This window comes from Labrus mixtus, chromosome 1, assembly GCF_963584025.1.
Source record: "Labrus mixtus chromosome 1, fLabMix1.1, whole genome shotgun sequence".
Taxonomy (NCBI): domain Eukaryota; kingdom Metazoa; phylum Chordata; class Actinopteri; order Labriformes; family Labridae; genus Labrus; species Labrus mixtus.
The window spans coordinates 8,541,183-8,558,840 of NC_083612.1; the positions used below are offsets into that span (position 1 = coordinate 8,541,183).

Below are 17,658 nucleotides of genomic sequence, written 5' to 3' on the forward strand. Positions count from 1 at the left end.
ACGTTTCTGTGTTAAAACATGCAGCTTCTGATTGGGTACAAATTGCAACACAGTCTGAGTGTGAGTTTAGTATTTCCCTGTGGGGGTAGCATGAACTCTAGATCACATTCCTCTGGATTACTCCACTTGATGAACTTCTTCAGACAGAAACCTCTCCACTTTTCTCCTCTCCTCTAAAGCAGGTAGAGTTCTGCGCCGTGTCTTTCTTGCTGCTGGAGGTTAAAACAAACCCATCCAGTTAAGAAAACAATAGATTTCCACTTTGCATTAACACAACAGGAGTTTCCTCAGTAAGTGGAGCGTTATATGTTGCACACCAGACTCCAGCTGATGGAGGTCGAACACACAGACAACATACTGAACACTGAACGTGATTCTGACAGTGAAGCCAGGATTTTGATCAGCTGACTGTCAGCTCTTGTTCATCTTTATCTGTGTCTTTTATGGTCGAAAAACATTCTGTAAAATGCTCAAACCATTGCAACTATAAAGGCCATCTCAAAAAGCAGAAATCCAGACAAGAGCATTTTAGTTTTGCAAGGGTAGGAGACGGGTCAAGGGAGTTTGACTATCCAGACTACATGCTTTGTAGTCTTTGGCAAAGCTCATGACTTTGTCCACAAAGAGTTGTTCTGGGAGTGGAGGAAGAACTGCAGATGGGGCAGCTGGACCCAGCTGGAATGAATGTTTTTAACACTGAGACATCAGTTACATGTGTATTATTAAATGTTCCATATCGTATATGTGTATGCAGCAACCTCTACTCGACTCAGGAATCATGACTACAGAGCGGATTTGGGGAAATTGTATCTAATTTCCTAACATCGAGATGTTGTATGCGCTTGTTTGCAGATGATGCCATTCTGTTGGCCTAAGACCATTACCTTGCTGTTCATCTTCCTTAGGCATGGTACAAATTGCCTAGTGTGAATGCGCCCTAAGTCTCCTCTACTGTGTGGCCCCCTGGTGGTGGAACAAACTACCAAACTCAATTTGATCCACAGACTCCCTTTGCACCTTTAAGAAAAAACTCAAGACCCAGCTCTTTCATGAACACCTACCCACACGATTTTTTTTTATAATGATGATGACCATATTTAGGATGGTTTTGATGCTGATTAGAATTCTTAAGAACAGCTGTCGATGATGTGCTTTGCCTCTGGGCACTTCCTGTCAGCACCTTTGTGTCCGATCAGACTTAAGGCTGTTTGTTTGCACTTCTTCCTAGATCCTTGCTTGTTTTGTATTTGCCCCCTGATGTACGGCGCTTTGGATAAAACCATCCGTTAAGTGAATTGTATTATTTTTTGACTGGCTCAAATGAGTTTCCCCGTAACAGAAAATCCCAACAGCATGTCTCTTTAAAAGCTCTACACTTGCAGCTTTAACAGGGAAGCCTCCCGTGTATCTCTGAAACGCTGCCAAAGGTGTCTTTAACACCTTCCTGTTTTTGTTCTGATTTGCACCAAAGTTCATCAAGAGTTTCACTTTCCTTCCAGCTAGCATTCACTGTCTCAGGCTTGATTTTGTCTTACAGTTACTCTTTCTTTAGATACAAAAATGGTTTAAAGTAAAAAATCTGCTGTTAACAACAGATACAGTTAAATCAGTGGGAGGGGAAGTTGGACCAGAGTGGTGTTTAGATTACAGGTCAACCAGCTCTGCTAATGTTTATCTACATAGTGAGTGATAAAGTGGGTGTGGTAGGGTGTTGGAGACAGGATTTTATCGATATGATAAAGGTCGTTAAGTGACAGGAATGTAAGGTGAACAAGCCCCACCACACCTTACAAACACATGTAAGGTGTGTCTCTCTGCAGTAAGTGACCTCACTGACAGAGGTGGGGGGTAGCCTAGATGTCTGGGTCAACACATCCTGCTACTTTATGTGCTGAAGGACACATCAAGGAATTGTCTTTTATGCATTGCGGCCTCATCCAATCCATCATTATTCGTTAAGAAAAATGTTTTATATATGTCATCCCACTTCCTTATGTGATGTAGCACATACTGTTTTTCTGCAAGGCATCCACAAGGAGACAATAATCAGAACACCTACTGTAATCTTAATTATCATTACATGAAGATTGAAGTATTATGATGGTTGATATCAATGCAAAGAGTTCACCCGTACCGCTTGTTTATGAAGTCCCTGCATACTAGTTTAATGGAAACCTGACAACCAATCAGAAACCAGCATTGTCTCTGAGCTTACAAATAAGACAGAAAGCAGGCGAGGTGATCAGAACCTAAGTGAGGAATTTATGCCCCTATGTTCAGTTTAATGTGTAAAAGTCCTGTCCACTGAGTCATGGAGAGAGAGAGAGCGTGTGAGTGTGTGTGTGTGTGTGTGTGTGTGTGTGTGTGTGGGAGTGTGTGTGTGTGTGTGAGTCAGCTGGTATTTAAAACCACACCCTGCCCCGTTCTGGATCATAACGGAGCTGCTGCTTCTGCTCGCTGCCTCTCTGCTGCTGCCTCTCTGACGGTAAGGAAACATGAAAAACACACCTCTTACTCTTAGTTTGCACGGAGACTTTCAGCTACCCTCTACTCAAAGCATGCAGGAATGAGAGGTCGGCTTGCCAACACAGAAACTATTTGGCTGTTTGGCACTTTGAAACATCTGTAAAGAAGTCTCAGAGAGCCTTTCTTGAATGCATTAAAGGTTATAATCTTTAGATGTGATAACAGGCTGTTGGTGGGAGGGTGCGCCTGGGTAAAGTTTTCCCCAGAACACCCACTCTGCTCTCTGCCCGCCTGTAATTACCAGAGTATCATGATCGTGTCATTTACTGAAGGGAGGATCACAGAGAGGTGATGGAGCACCGTTATCTGGGAACAGGAGCAGAGAGTTTACGGGGAGCAGCCTGAAGTTTATCTTTGTTTCTTCGTCGCCTGATTCTAGCGTTGGATGAGATTAGAAAAGACATTTGTTACAACTTCTGAGGACTGTTTTTTCTGGAAATGTCTAAATGAAGCTGCAGGAAGAGGATTCATTAAAGTATTCTGCTAGCTGCTTTAATCACACAGTTCAGAGAAAACTGCAAATTTCAGGTCGCATTGCACATGTGTGTCAACAGAAGAACTTCAGCTTAGGCTTCCTGTCTACTTTGAAATAAGTGTCTGATCTCGTTGGTTTCTCCAAAATGCTGGGCAGAAAGAATGAGGACATGAGGGAAATAAAAAGTTGAATGAACCTTTTTTTTTACATACATTTTCCATTCATTACATATTGTACTGTACTGTACTGTACTGTACACAACCTCTTATAGAAACAATGATTAAACTGTGCAGGGATTGTTTGTGGCAGGCGTTGCTAGGTGATGAAACACTGACCCTGACACGCTTCCTGTTAATGTTGTGTGGGATGGTCTAAGAGATTTCCGGTTCTTCTCAATTGTGTTTAATTCACTGTAGAGTTTGATTTCTTTGAGTAAAGTGTGTTTGTGTGTGTGTGTGTGTGTGTGTGTGTGTGTGTGTGTGTGTGTGTGTGTGTTACATAACATGCTCTACACTGTTTGCTCTGCTATCAATGTCCCTTATCTGCAGCCCCGGTTTCTCCTGCAGACACACCCTCAGGGATGCCTCGGTCAATAAAACAAACACACCTATCTGTACTCTTGCTCTGAGGAGTTTATTACCTGCTGGGTTCTGCAGATTCAAACATTAACAGACTATTGATCACTTGCTTATTTCAGCAAATCTGAAATGAAAACCAAAGAGTGTTTTTAGTTTAGGAAAAAGTAGCTGTTACTTTGTATGTTCACAAGTCGTGTATGTTATCTTCTTATGCACATGTATTAGATACATTATTAACAGAGGCACCGCTTGTCAGCAGGCAAGGGCCCCAGCCCAGCCCGGTGGCTGAAAATGTGCAAGTTTTGCAATGACGGTATGAAACCTCCCTAAGGGGGCTCCGTCTGACAGCACTCACTCTGGTTGCCCTGCTGATTGCTGGCTGTTCAAACCCAAACCATGATCTTCTTCTTCTGCCTAAATGTTTGTCAGCAAGCTTAGTTTTAATTGTCTAACTGCACATATCATATTCACAACGGTTTACACAGATGATGCATCTTTGCCAAACCAATTTTGTTTCGATGAACGACCCACATGTCTCAGCTCAGACGGGTTGATGACTGGACCTTGATCGGAGTGCTACCCCCTTCAGACCAGATTGATTCTCACATTTGATGTTTAAGTGGTGAGCCCATTTCTAGCTCATGTATATAAGCCCATGGTGGTCCCAACACCAATCCACTTCCCATCATCACATTTGAAGCTTAGAGCTGCTGAACATCTGACGTTCTGATTACTGGACAATCTTTGTAATTTAATTTGACTTTTATTTAACCAGGTAATTGACAGTGGCGGTTCTAGACCCTGTTGGCCCCTGCCTAGAACCGCCCATGGTAATTGAGATCAAGATCTCTTTCATAAAGGTGACCTGGTTAAGAGGGCAGCAGCTCTTGTCATCATAAACATGACATGAAGAAGATTATTTTGGCAAAGCCTCATTTAATCAAGAATGCTTGAACTCCTTTTTTCTTTAACTCAAGTAAGAATCACACTTACAACTATTTGGCTTAATTGTTAATCCCTTAAGTCACTATTCCAGCAAATATTTGAAACATTTGGAAACCAAAGAGCGCTTTTTAACACAGTTGAAACATTTTCTAGGTAAAGTTTTAAATGAGAAAAATTGTCCATCTCCCTAAGGGTACAGGTCATTTAAATGTTTTTGGGCTGTCAGATGGAAAAGATGTGAACACCCCATGTCTGAGATGTCTTTTTTACTGTGCTCCGTGTTATGAGATGATTGATCACTGAGAAAAGAGAGCAGCACGTCCATGTTAAAAAACCCTCCTGAGTCGTAGCCCTGAATGCATCGTTTCCAATCATCTGTCTTTTGGACATTATTGATAAACCATGAGAACGACAAAAGACAGTTGGTGAATCAGATACCGTATCACAAATGTCTGACCTGTTCGCCCTGACTCTCTGCAGGTCGACTCAACATGGCGCTAGTGTCTGAGTTTCTGGGTCAACTGACGCTGTCCTATGGAGGGGTGAGTATCCTGCTGACACAGGAAACAGGACACCAGTGCTGCAGAAGGATTGTATTGATCAACTGTTGCAACATTAAGTTTGTTGCGACCTCCTACTTCCAGCGTCTGCTTTACTTCATCCTTCTTGAAGACTTTTTTCTTAAGGAAAAGTTGATAGAGTAAGAAACTGGCGGGGAGAGAGAGAGTGGGGGATGACGTGCAGGAAAGGAGCCACAGGTCCAATTTGAAACTGGGCTGCAAGCTTGGAGGACCACAGCCTCCATACATGGAAGTTAATCTTTCTAAATGATATAACTGCACCTATGATCTGATCCTGTATCTTTACTGCCTGAGGCCTCGATAGGATCCATAGTGCTGAGACGCTAAAGCAATTAAAGGTGTGGTTTGTTCTCCACCCAGAGTTCACCTGATAAACTGAACACCAGGTCAGAGACTGCAGGCGGCTCGATGATTACAAAGATTCAGTCAGACACTGTGGGGGGAAATCCTAGAACAATGGAACAATTTAACAGTAAAAGAAAAAAAAACAGTTTGAATGCAGGACGTTAACTTTGATGTATTGTTTTTTTTTTTACTTAAATTAACGACCTGAACAGTTTACCTGTAACTAATGTTGGCCTTACAAACAGACAAAGACTCGACCAGGTGTCATTACTATCTTCTCTTAACATGTCTGTTTGTCTCCGTCCTCTGCAGGATGCAGAGCCCGTATATCCCACCGTGGTGCCAGTACGGGACTTTGACCCGGCTAAAGATGCTGCAAGGCTCGAGACGGCCATCAAGACCAAAGGTGAGAGGGTGCAACGACTCAGGCAACTTACTCTACAGACTGACTTCTAGTTTATTCATCGAAGAACAAACTCATCAGGGATTAAATAATGCAGATAAAACTGCTTTGAAGAAGTACTTGTTACTCTAACTCATTAAACTACTGTTCTGTTACAACTCGATAAAAAAGTAACAGTGTTCTTCAAACGATAAAAGATTGGTTACAGGCGAGAAAACTGCAGACGAGATAGTCTTTAAAAAAAAAACGTGTGCTGTTTAATAACCACCCTGAGTTCACCCAGCTCCTGCAGCTACATGTCCGATGTGTCCTTGGGCAAGACACCTAACCCCAAGTTGCTCCTGCTGCTTTGTCGGCGGTGTATGAATGTGTATAAATGTGATTAGTGACTTCTGATGGACTCTTCACACAGCAGCCTCTTGCCATCAGTGTGTGAATGTGTAGGTGTGACCTGCGGTGTCAAAGTCCGAAGACTAGAAAAGAACTAAACCGGGTCAAGCTCAAGTCCATTTACCATTTACTTTTTAATCGCTGGATGGAAACCTGGGCGCTATGTTCATGATTTCATATAGTTTTGATGCAGTCAGATGAAGTTGAAGCAGATTAAATGGTAACAATTAAAATGTGGGGGGAAAAAAACTGCCTTTGGTTTTTATTTTGGATTCAGAAGAAACACGATGCAAACTTGGGCTACACATGAAAACTGTGAGTTAAAGCTAATATGCACTCTTTAATATTTCTTTATCACACTTTACATCATTATTGGTACACTGGACAATGTTACCGCACATTGCATATTTTCCTCATATTGTGCAGGCCTGCCTTATAGACTGTGGATCACAGGCTTTATGTGGTAATTGTGTTTTTGTCTTGCTCTGTGCAGTTTTCACTTTTCTTTGTGTACAGTGACTCAGACTCTGATTCCATCCTGTTACAGTCTGAAATCAGATTACAAAGTGGCTTCTATCCACCAATGAGCTGTTCAAACCATAACAGCATGTTTTTCTGGTCAGATCAGAGACCATCAAAAGTTTGTGCAGCTTCTCTGAATATGCTTCTGACCCCTCAGCTGTGTGTGTGTGTGTGTGTGTGTGTGTGTGTGTGTGTGTGTGTGTGTGTGTGTGTGTGTGTGTGTGTGGAGGGGGAGAATCTTACAGGTCTGACTCTGCTGTGATTACTTCCTGTATCTGAGCTGCTGCAGTAAAAGCAGGATGTTGTTGAGCAGAGTGAAGTTTTTACTTGTTTTTTAAAGGCTCAGTTTGTTAAACAGAAGCAGCTGATTTTATTAAGAGTATCAGATTGTACACAACTTAAAAAATGAACTCTTTCCCGCACAAACAGCTGAGACTAGTTATCTCTTATGTAAAGCCTTGATTGAATCAAATCCAGGGTTGGTTAGGTTTAGTGAAGGAACATTGAGGGCTGACTTCAGTGCCTTAAGGTTGCCCCGTCTGACTGCACTCACTCTCATTGTCCTGCTTAGCGTGGCATGTGTTATTGCTTTGAAAACCAAAGTTTGTCAATGAAAGTCAACAAAGGGAAATGAAGAGGGATGATCTCTCTGGGAGTGAATAAGAAGACAGAGGAGCAAAAAGGTAGAGGAGTAAGCATCAGGACATTGGCAGGCATAATGGTGATGTTCTCTGGTTGGAGGTGAACCCCAAATATCACATCTGCCTATAGGGCACCAACAGACTGAAGAATCACCACTGATAATGACAATGGGGCGCCGGCTAGCCTAGTGGTTTTGACTCTCGCCCCATGTACAGAGGCTGCAGTCCTGGTCGCAGCGGCTGTGGGTTCTGGCCTCGGTCCTTTGCTGCATGTCGTCCCCTACTCTCTCCTCCCTACATTTCCAGATCCTCTTCAGCTATCCTATCCATTTAAGGCAAAATCGCCCCAAATTATAACTTTAAAATAAGTTACAACAAATAAAAAGTACAGATTTATGCCTTTTTTACGTAATTCCGAAGAGTACTGTAAATTGCCTTATATCCCTAAAATCTCTATAGCCTATTTAAAAAAAGTAATGAAAGTCAATAAACCACTATAGTGGATTAAAATTAAGATGAATAAATAAAAACAGCATACCACTTTTTTCAAATAAAATGATATATATGTATTAAAATGTGACAGACATTAACAAAATGTTTCTCAGCACTTCTTAGAACACTTCAGGCTCTCAAGCTTTTGATGCTGAACCTATGTAATCTAAAATTAAATCTTTATTCAATTCTGCAGGTGTGGATGAACAGACCATCATCGATATCCTGACCAGACGCAGCTACATCCAGCGGAGAGAGATCGCCTTTGAATATGAACGAATCGCCAAGAAGGTTCAAAATGTTTCTTCTGCATAACACAGATTTACCTTTCATATACAGACCTCCACTCAGAGGATGACGCAACTATTTAACTCATTTTTAAGGAATTTTCTTACTAAGTTGTGTGCTACTGTATCGTTTCAGGATCTGAACGCAGCCCTGAAGGGGGCGCTGTCCGGCTCTCTGGAGGCTCTGATGTTGGGTCTGATGAAGAGCACCGCTCAGTACGACGCCACTGAGCTCAAAGCCTCCATGAAGGTCAGAGTCACACCTTTTAGAAAGTAACTACGTACATTAACTCAAAATATCATACTTATAAATGAGGTACTTGTTGTTTTAAGCTGTCTTTGGTTTGATATCACCGTCCTTCACTGAAGAGACATTTCCCCTCTAAACTTCTCACGTGGTTTCATTGCAACGATTGTTTGAGGCTCAAATTGGTTAAATTGATATTTAAGATAAGAACAGCCTAAACTTAAAGCCACTGAAATAGATGGGCTTATTTACTAATTGACGTGCTTGCCTTGGTGTCCTTAAGTCTTCATGTGTAAAATAAGGAGTCTTACCTGCTGGTTTTTGATGTCTCAGGGACTGGGAACAGACGAGGAGACCCTCATTGAGATCGTCTGCTCCAGGAGCAAAGAAGAACTGGTGGATATCAAGAAAGTTTACAAAGACAGTAAGTGAGAAAATCTAGTTTTTTTAAATTATAATCGATAAACCAGCAAGAAAATGTATCAGTTATAAACAATGAAACATAAAACACTTAACAAATGCTACAAAAATCACTCTATGACACCATCTAGTGGCAGCTGTAGGAAACTACAGTACCAAACCCGTATAGCCTAGTTTATGTGTAAATTAAATCTATTCATAAAAACACTTTGATTTACCTTTTTCATCTGCTGGATTGACAGACATTATTGTGAATCATCTGGACATTTTTACATAAAATGTTTCTGGTATATCACATGTCAATATTGAATTACAAAATCACATTTACCAGGAATAAAAAACACGTTTCTATCACCAAATCAAAAAAAAAGTAGGATACCTTGAGTAGAACTATAAAATGCTACCGTTAGCATGCTAACGTTTTTCCTTTTTGCACTTTCTACTGCAAACGCTCTCTCCTTATTGAAAACAATTTTAAAAAAAGACGCTGGCGAGGACAATGAGCCTCAAGCTAGCTGTTACAAGCACTGTAGCATGTTAGCTAACTCCCTTGTGCTAACTATGATCTGGCTAGAAGCTTTTGAAGCACATTAGCTCTAGTACAGTATTACAGGTGTATTCACCTTGGATTGTTTCATAATGTCTGTTTGTTTTATTTCCCTCTGTAGCGTTTAAAAAGGATTTGGACAAAGACGTGGCAGGAGACACATCAGGAGACTTTGCCAAACTGCTGCTGGCTCTGGTACAGGTATGTGAGCTTTCCCAATGCTAAATGCTAACATCCAGAACAACAGCATTTTCACTATATTTTAGTAATTTTACTGTATTTGTAAATATTATTTTATCAACAACATGTGTGCGTAATTGGAGTATACATTTAAAAAGTTTGTATTGTGCAACTTGACAGTTTTTGACCTTTTTCTAAAGGTGTAAGCTGCATGTGATAAAAAGGTGAAATTCCTCTCAGAGAACATAGACATTGTTTGATTATTATTATTATTTCATTAGTTGTCTCTACAGTACATGTAACTACACCAGGGTTAGCTTATTGGCATCTGTTGTTACATAACAGCAAGTAGGCTACATCATCTAAAACAACATCAAATATATAAATATGAACACGAGCCATGAGCGGAGAAGAGCATACTGGCGACAGGAAAAGAAAATGCAGCCGTTTGGTAACGTGCACAGAGATCGTAGTGGTCGCATGTGTTCACTCTATGCACCGTGCAGCAGATACAAACATAACTCCCATTGGCTCGAGGTGAATTCTCCTGAGAATATCCTGCTGCGTTCTCACATCAGCTCACTTGGACTTGCTGCAGTAAAAATACTAGGAGTCTGGCAGGAGAAACTCTGTGTGAAGTCCGAGCGAAAAATTAGTCTGTTTGCGTTCACACTTACAGCTCCTCCTGGAAATATCAAGAGTTTTCTACAAGTGTGAAAGCCGTATACAACACCAGGTTGATTTTAATTTGAACATCGATCAATTTGTTTTTCTTTACTTACAGACAAAGCGAGATGAGCCCTCAAATGTGGTTGACTATGAGAAGATTGATGAGGATGCCAGAGTGAGTCAAACTATTCACTGTATTTAAAAAATGTAAAAAAATGTTCAGTTTCTTCAAGAAGAAAACTGTTGTTTTATGTACTGTAAAAGTGTATCTAATGTTCTCTCATGTGATCCCGTCAGTCTCTGTATGAAGCCGGGGTGAAGAGAAAGGGAACTGACGTGGCGACCTGGATCTCCATCATGTCTCAGAGGAGCGTCCCCCACCTGCAGAAAGGTGAGCTGCTGAAATTTAGATTCAGTGCCGATGTTTTCTACCTTCTACACCGATGACATGCTTTTTTATATGCGTGTTTTTTCAGTGTTCCAGAGGTATAAGAGCTACAGTCCTTACGACATGAAAGAGAGCATCGGGAAGGAGGTGAAGGGAGATCTGGAGAAGTCCTTCCTCACGCTGGGTAAGAAAAAGTGAGATTTTAAAGGACTATTCCACTTTGATTTCAGTTTTCAGTCCAGCATTTAAAGGTCACATATTCTCCTCCTCTTCAACCAGTTTAAATAAGTCTCAGAGCTCCCCAAAACATGTGTGTGAAGTTTCTTGTTCTAAATCCATTCTGATCCTGTATTTGATCATGTCTATAAACCCCTCTATTTCAGCCCTGCTCAGAACAGGCTGTTTCTGTGTCTGTACCTTTAAATATGTAAATGAGCTGTGTCTGACCACGCCCCCTCTCCGGAAGGGCTTGTGTCTCGGTCTTTCTCGCTCCATGTCCTATTGTTTACGGTGAGAAGGCAGACTCAGAGGTCAGAACAAACACCTAGCTGTGGGAGTGTCACCCACCTGGGGGAGGGGCTACTGCCCTTTGTGATGTCATAAAGGGGAAATCTCCTAACGGCCTGTTTGAGCACACATTTTGTGAAAAGTGGAGCAGGCAAAATATGGAGAGGATGGACTTTTCTCATAGTTGGTGTTTTTTTTTCCGTCAGACTAGGGGCGCATACTAGTGTTAGAAAACATGGTGAAGTGGATTTTGCATAATATGTGACCTTTTAACAATAGTGGAATATTTATTTCTTTTTAAACGGACCTGTGTATTCTCTCTTCACAGTGGAGTGCTTTGAAAACAAGCAGCTGTACTTTGCCAACAGACTCAGTGAAGCAATGAAGGTACATTTCATAGTTTTGTACAGTGACAAACACTTACTGTTTGTGGTACCTATACTTTCCTTTTTTCATATCCTGTGTATGTGTTGTTCTTTAATTGTGCAATATAGTATTTATTTAGCAAATGTTTTGAATACTTTTCCACCACTTGGTTTACCCACCTTGTTTTTTTATAATTTAAAAGTTACACTGCAAACACCTGGCTCTAATGTCTGTCAACCTCCATCTTGTTTTCCCTTCATCTCTGCAGGGTAAAGGAGCGAAGGACAAGGTGGTGACCAGGGTCCTCGTCTCTCGCTGTGAAATCGACCTGATGAAGATCAGATCAGAGTTCAAGAAGCAGCACAAAAGATCGCTGTACCAGACCATAACTGTGAGTGATAGTCTGTGTGTTTATTGTTATTATCAAGTTTCAAAGAGGACATCTTCAGGACAATATGTCTTTGTTTGTCTTCCAGGAGCACACTAAAGGAGACTACCAGAACGCTCTGCTGAGCCTGTGTGGAGGAGATGACTGAGGCTTCAAATCTGGCTGGACTCAGTTTCCCAGAAGCCCCGTTGGTTTTCATCTGACTGCAGATCTTCTAACAGTATTAGAGCCTTTTTGTTTTTAAGTCAACATGAAACCGGTGATGTGATCTCCATCTCTCTGAGCAGCTTCCGTTTGTGAAATAAAACCTTTTCACCTGTTTGTGTTTGTTTGCTTTTTGATTATACGGCCAGCAGAGGGCAGCAGAGACTGACTCAGAGTTTACTGAAGCTTTGAGGAGACGCTAATGACTCAGGTCTCTGCTGCACATGCTCACTCCAGTAATGGAAAAAAAAACTCACCTGGTCACTTGTGAGTACTTAACATGTAAGAGACTGTTGGATGTAAGTAACACAAGAAGACCCTTCAAAATAAGAGTTCCCTTTTTGGAAACAGGATTATTCTAGGTTTAGGAAACTGGGGAAAGAGAGAGTGGGGAATCACATGTAGGGAAGGGAGTCAAGAAGTAGTAATCCTGGGTCGCCCGCTTTGAGGACTGCAGCCTCTTAACACGGGGCGCGCAACTCTCGGCAAACCAACGCCCCTGCAGTTCATATACAGTACATACCTTTCAGAAGTGATGGATTGTGTGTATTTGTTGCAGGCTGGAGAAACCGTAAAGACACAGGATGAACTCAGAGGTATTTGTTCAGTAAAGATAGAAAAAGTAATTTTAATACATTATGTTCAACATATCCAATTGCTTTTTCCAAGATCGGAAAATAGTAAATTGCAAATACAGTGTATAAATAATGTACTTTCTATGGAAGGAGATCATGGCTTAAACCAGGGGTGGGAAACCTTGTTCCTATCCACTAAGGGCCATTTGGGTATTTAGAGCATACATTTTCCATCTAAATTAAGTTGCTTTTTATTGGTCGAACTACCCGCTAAGGTCGGCGTCAGAGGGTCACAGACTTGAAGATATCGCTGTCGGACTCCAGGAACCAAAAAGAGTCAAGCCTTTAATAAAGTAAAGGAACACGCTGAAGAATTGAATGTGAATCGATCATGACCTTTTAATTCAAAGCTTGCAGTTTTGTGTTGCTTTACTGGAATTAAGCGATTACTTTAATGTTGTCATGCGTTTGTGACTGAGCCTGATAAACCTGATTGGATCTTTGAGGACCTTATTGTTAAATTTAAAGGGGACATATTATGAAAACTCATATATTTGGGTATCCTGAGTGTCTACTGACCCACAAAATGTGAAATAAACCCAGCCAGTCCTTTGTTTGTGGTCTGTATAAGTCTTACATCACAGAGAAAAATGCTCTGTTTCAAATTTGCTGACCTTGTGATGTCACAGTGGGATTCTGGTAAAAAAAACAAAAAAAACCCTCCACCCATGGACTCAACCCCAAAACTAGATCAAAACTTTTAAGCATGTCCGTCATTTTCGTTCTCGCTACAGAGGAGTGATGTCTACCAGGAAAACTCAGGGGGCGGGGCTCATTTCATTTAAAGAGACACACACACCAAAACGAAGCGTTCTGAGAGAGCTGGTTTATACAGGGTCACAAACCTCTTCTGCTGCTTGATTCATGTTATATTTTGACCAAAGCACAGCACAGATGTTTCATTTAGACCACATGGGACTGTTTGAAAAGCTCTTTAAGATACATTGTGTTTCCAACAGGGTAAACAGGATTAAAAAGAACAGAAGTGAAATCTTAGGAATCACAACTGAACACTGAATTACAAAGCCTCATTATTTCCCTTCATCTCACATTGCCTCATATCTGTTTTCCCTGTTTGAAATGAGAAGCATCCTTGACTTCCACTGACCTGACTCTGAGTTTTAACACGTGTTTGTCTAAATGTTTATGTGGCCGAGCGAGTCCCGCTCTCATTGAGCTGTTCGGCCACCCAGAGCCCAGAGAGAAAATCTGTAAACTGTGACTGAAAGTGCGTCCAGGCTGGATTTCCTCAGGTGGTTGTAATATTGATAAAAGAGGAGACAGAGATGTGTTTTGAACTCTTTGTCCCGTTTTCACTTAGAGTCTTGGCAGATCTCAGAAAAGCGCTGGCATCGAATGAAAGTCAGGGAGCGGCCCACACGTTGTGATGGTCAAAATGCTTATTCAATGCAGAGTGAAAGACTCACAACAGAGCTGCTTCTGAGACACAAAACATACAGTCAGTTAACATTCTTGTCCTCCTCTGGCACCACTGAGCACCACATCAGTGAGCGTGTGTTTGTGGGAGAAAAGAGAGAGAGAGAGAACCGACATGTACTTCCAATTTGATGCTTCAATAATTATAACTCTAAGGGTATCGGCCTACAACTTATAAAAACTACAAGCATCCCTTTTGAATTTTGTTTATTTATATGTTCTTCACACACACACACACACACACACACACACACACACACACACACACACACACACACACTCACACACACACACACACACACACACACACACAAACACACACACACACACACACACACACACAGTGTAACAGCTGTGTTTGGTGGCTTATAGTTGTTTGTACTGAGATGTTGAACTGTGTTTCTTAGACTACCGTTCCACTGACATAAACACAATTTGTGAAGTGCATCAGTGCAACCTCAGCGTGTGAAGGAACATGTCTATAAACGTGATTTATTGTCCTGTGAGTAACATCAGTGTGCAGGACCAGAGGCCTCCTGCACTGAAGCCTTTAAGGTTTACTGGACTTCACATGTGGAGGAGACACTCTGAGGTAACGTCAGCGTGGACGGAGCAGCAGATGTTTCCTGTTCAGACACCTTGTTTAAAGTTACTCTGACAGCTTACAGGTCTGTGTGAAGTTTAATGTGAGAATCCAAACGATTACGGAAACTTTATATTTCGAATGTCTAAGAGGTGTGTATGTGAGTTTTCTTTGGTTTCTAACATGCGAACGATACAACGTGTCACCAACTGTAGCTTGTACTGTAATTCACTTAAAAATTGTTATCTTACCTTTATATTGTTTGATATGAGGCATTAAAGGTCACATAAAAAATACTCTTTCCCATGTTTCTATAGCACTAATATGTGTCCCTAGTCCGTCTACAAAAACCCTCCAGTTATAAGAAAAGTCCATCCTTTCCGTCTTTTGCCTCAGAAAATGTGTGCTCTAACAGGCCGTTTGGAGATTTTCCCTTCATGACATCACAAAGGGCAGTAGCCCCTCCCCCAGGTGGGTGACATTCCCACAGCTAGGTGTTTGTTCTGCCCTCTGAGTCTGCCTTCTCACTTTAAACAACAGGACATGGAGCGAGAAAGCCCGAGACACCCCTTCCAGAGAGGGGGCGTGGTCAGACACAGCTCATTTACATATTTAAAGGTACAGACACAGAAACAGCCTGTTCTGAGCAGGGCTGAAATAGAGGGGTTTATAGACATGATCAAATACAGGATCAGAGTGGATTTAGAACAAGGAACTTCACACACATGTGCAAAGCTCTTTACACATTGAATTTAAAACACTCTAGATGAATAGTTGAAGTTCGTATATATGGCCATTGATGTATGATATTTTATAGTTTAAGTCATATTGTCAAAAGTGGCGGCAGGTGCAGTGTTCGCCAGGTTGGGCACTATTTCTCACAGATGGACCAGTACATATATCTTAGTGTGTTATAGTGTCATAGTGTGTTAGCTTGATGCTAAAACTAAAATTCCATTAACTGGCTAACAGAACTAGAATTGCAACTATTTTAACGTAGAAAACAAACAACAGCGTATGCACTCGTACTTACACACACATGTTTCCTAAACTCTGTGGAGTCAAACTAAAAAAAACTACTGACTCATGCTAGTCTAGTCTGCTGCTCTGATCTGTCTTCATAAACAGTCAATGCTCAGATCCAGTGACTCGGCATGACTCGCTCTTCGTGTCTCTGTTCATCACTGCTGACTTCTAGGGTGGCGGTGTGTAATGGGTTGATGGGCGCATTTTTCCCGTGCACCTCGATGATCCTATCTCTTGTTTTGAAGAAGAGCAAAGGCACATGTGCATCTTATATCAAGAGTTAATTGTTTCATATTATAACGACCAACACAACCCTGTTGTTTTGTTTTCTTCGATGCCAAAAATACTCTCCAAACATGTAAAGATAACTTCTGGGTACATCACAACAACTTCTTCAGCCTGTGAAATCATTTGAATAAGTTTAAGTAGAAATAGAGAAAAAAATAAGATTGATCTTTAAAATGATCCCATGTTTCACATTGCTAATGCAGCTGTGTGCATCTCTTTGCACAAAGTCTTCTGATTTATTCATGCAGCCAGTTGAAAGCAGCATGTGACTGTTTGCTTTCTGTACATAAACAGATGTTGCAGATGTTCAGCCTGCTTTACTGTATTCAAACAGAGCAGTAAATGCAGCGGCTGGTATTTAAAGGAGGTTTTAAAGTGGCCTTTTTTTGACTGTATTATTTTCTCCCATGGGAAAGCGGTTTGTAAAATTACCATGGTGGTTTCTTGTAATGAAAGCTCGTATTATTATGAGTTTGGACAACACATTTCTTCATGACTGACTCAGGTTCTGGGAAGCAGCTTTGTTTTTGAGCATTTTTTAACCTGAGTGTTACTGACTGTGTAATTCTCGCTCATACCTTCCTGGCAGCAGTAAATCAAACGTGTTGTTCTCTTTGTTCCGCCTCTTTTATATTATGAACTTTTATGAACCCCATACGTCAAACCTTCACAGCTTCAATGAGCGCCATTAGGGCAGCGCCACATCCAAAACATGTCATAACATCACATCCGTGTACACGGTGAAGTGTTGCTCAGGTGACGGACGACAGCTTGAGATGAAAGCAGGCAAGCAGCAAGTGTCTGCAGGGTACAAACCTGTCATGTCATCCAATGGGCACATAAACAATACCTGTCCTTCTTATACCACCCATGATGCATGCTGGGGCGGTGCCTAATAACTTACATCTGTCTTCTTTTACCTCATTTACATATGTATTCCTGCAGAACCAAGTATCTGTATACATGAGTTCACCAGTCTCCTCATCTGTCTGTTTAATCTGCCTTAGGGGCATCCTTATAAATGTCTGTCGACTAAATTCACAAATAAGCTGCTCCGGACGATATGTGTAATTTTTCCCCCCGATGCTTAATGATACACTTCCAGGTCTTAATATCCTGCCTGTGTTGCCCAGACCTGCATGTTGTCTTGTTACACACACAGACTATTAGCCTGCTGGGCAAACATGCAGAGAGTAAAATAGTAGTTGAAGAGTGCAGCCTCTGCCAAGGACACTGCAGCATTATTTAATTTTTTTTGGGGGGGGTGTTAATGTTAGCATGTGCTTGGAGGCAGAACATGACATGAAAAGGATGGTGCAAGATGATAGAGGAAGCTGATGCTGTAATGACAGTGTGTGCCTTTTTATCAGCACTTTATGTAAATACAGTAGTTTACAGTGTAATGTATAAGAAGGTAAAAGAACGTATGATCCCACGGGTTTCTCACCAGATGTTTGATGTGAATGTCATCACCTCCGCCCTCTTCATTTCCTGGGTATTACCTGCTGCATTCACACATCGGCTCCCTCCGACTTCTTCTAGAAATTCAACTAAGGGCTAGACCAGATGTAGGCGGACGAAGGTTCCC

At 41.4% G+C, this 17,658-nt stretch overlaps 1 protein-coding gene across 1 annotated transcript; it reads left to right on the forward strand.

Annotated features, from left to right (window-relative positions):
• Positions 1-2,340: 2,340 nt before the first annotated feature.
• Positions 2,341-12,218, forward strand: LOC132987118 (annexin A2-A-like). Its single transcript, XM_061053994.1, has 13 exons — positions 2,341-2,485; positions 5,005-5,066; positions 5,763-5,856; positions 8,095-8,189; positions 8,322-8,435; positions 8,766-8,856; positions 9,521-9,600; positions 10,364-10,423; positions 10,546-10,639; positions 10,725-10,820; positions 11,472-11,530; positions 11,778-11,900; positions 11,986-12,218. The coding sequence occupies exons 2-13, from the start codon at positions 5,016-5,018 to the stop codon at positions 12,043-12,045; spliced, it is 1,017 nt and encodes a 338-aa protein (XP_060909977.1). The 5' UTR covers positions 2,341-2,485; positions 5,005-5,015; the 3' UTR covers positions 12,046-12,218.
• Positions 12,219-17,658: the final 5,440 nt, after the last annotated feature.

Bases quoted from the DNA above. Each gene is read 5' to 3' on its own strand.
- LOC132987118 (XM_061053994.1), top strand. From the start codon at position 5,016: ATGGCGCTAGTGTCTGAGTTTCTGGGTCAACTGACGCTGTCCTATGGA. The intron at 8,857-9,520 runs GTAAGTGAGAAA...TTCCCTCTGTAG, and splicing joins CAAGAAAGTTTACAAAGACA to CGTTTAAAAAGGATTTGGAC. The intron at 10,640-10,724 runs GTGAGCTGCTGA...GTGTTTTTTCAG, and splicing joins CGTCCCCCACCTGCAGAAAG to TGTTCCAGAGGTATAAGAGC.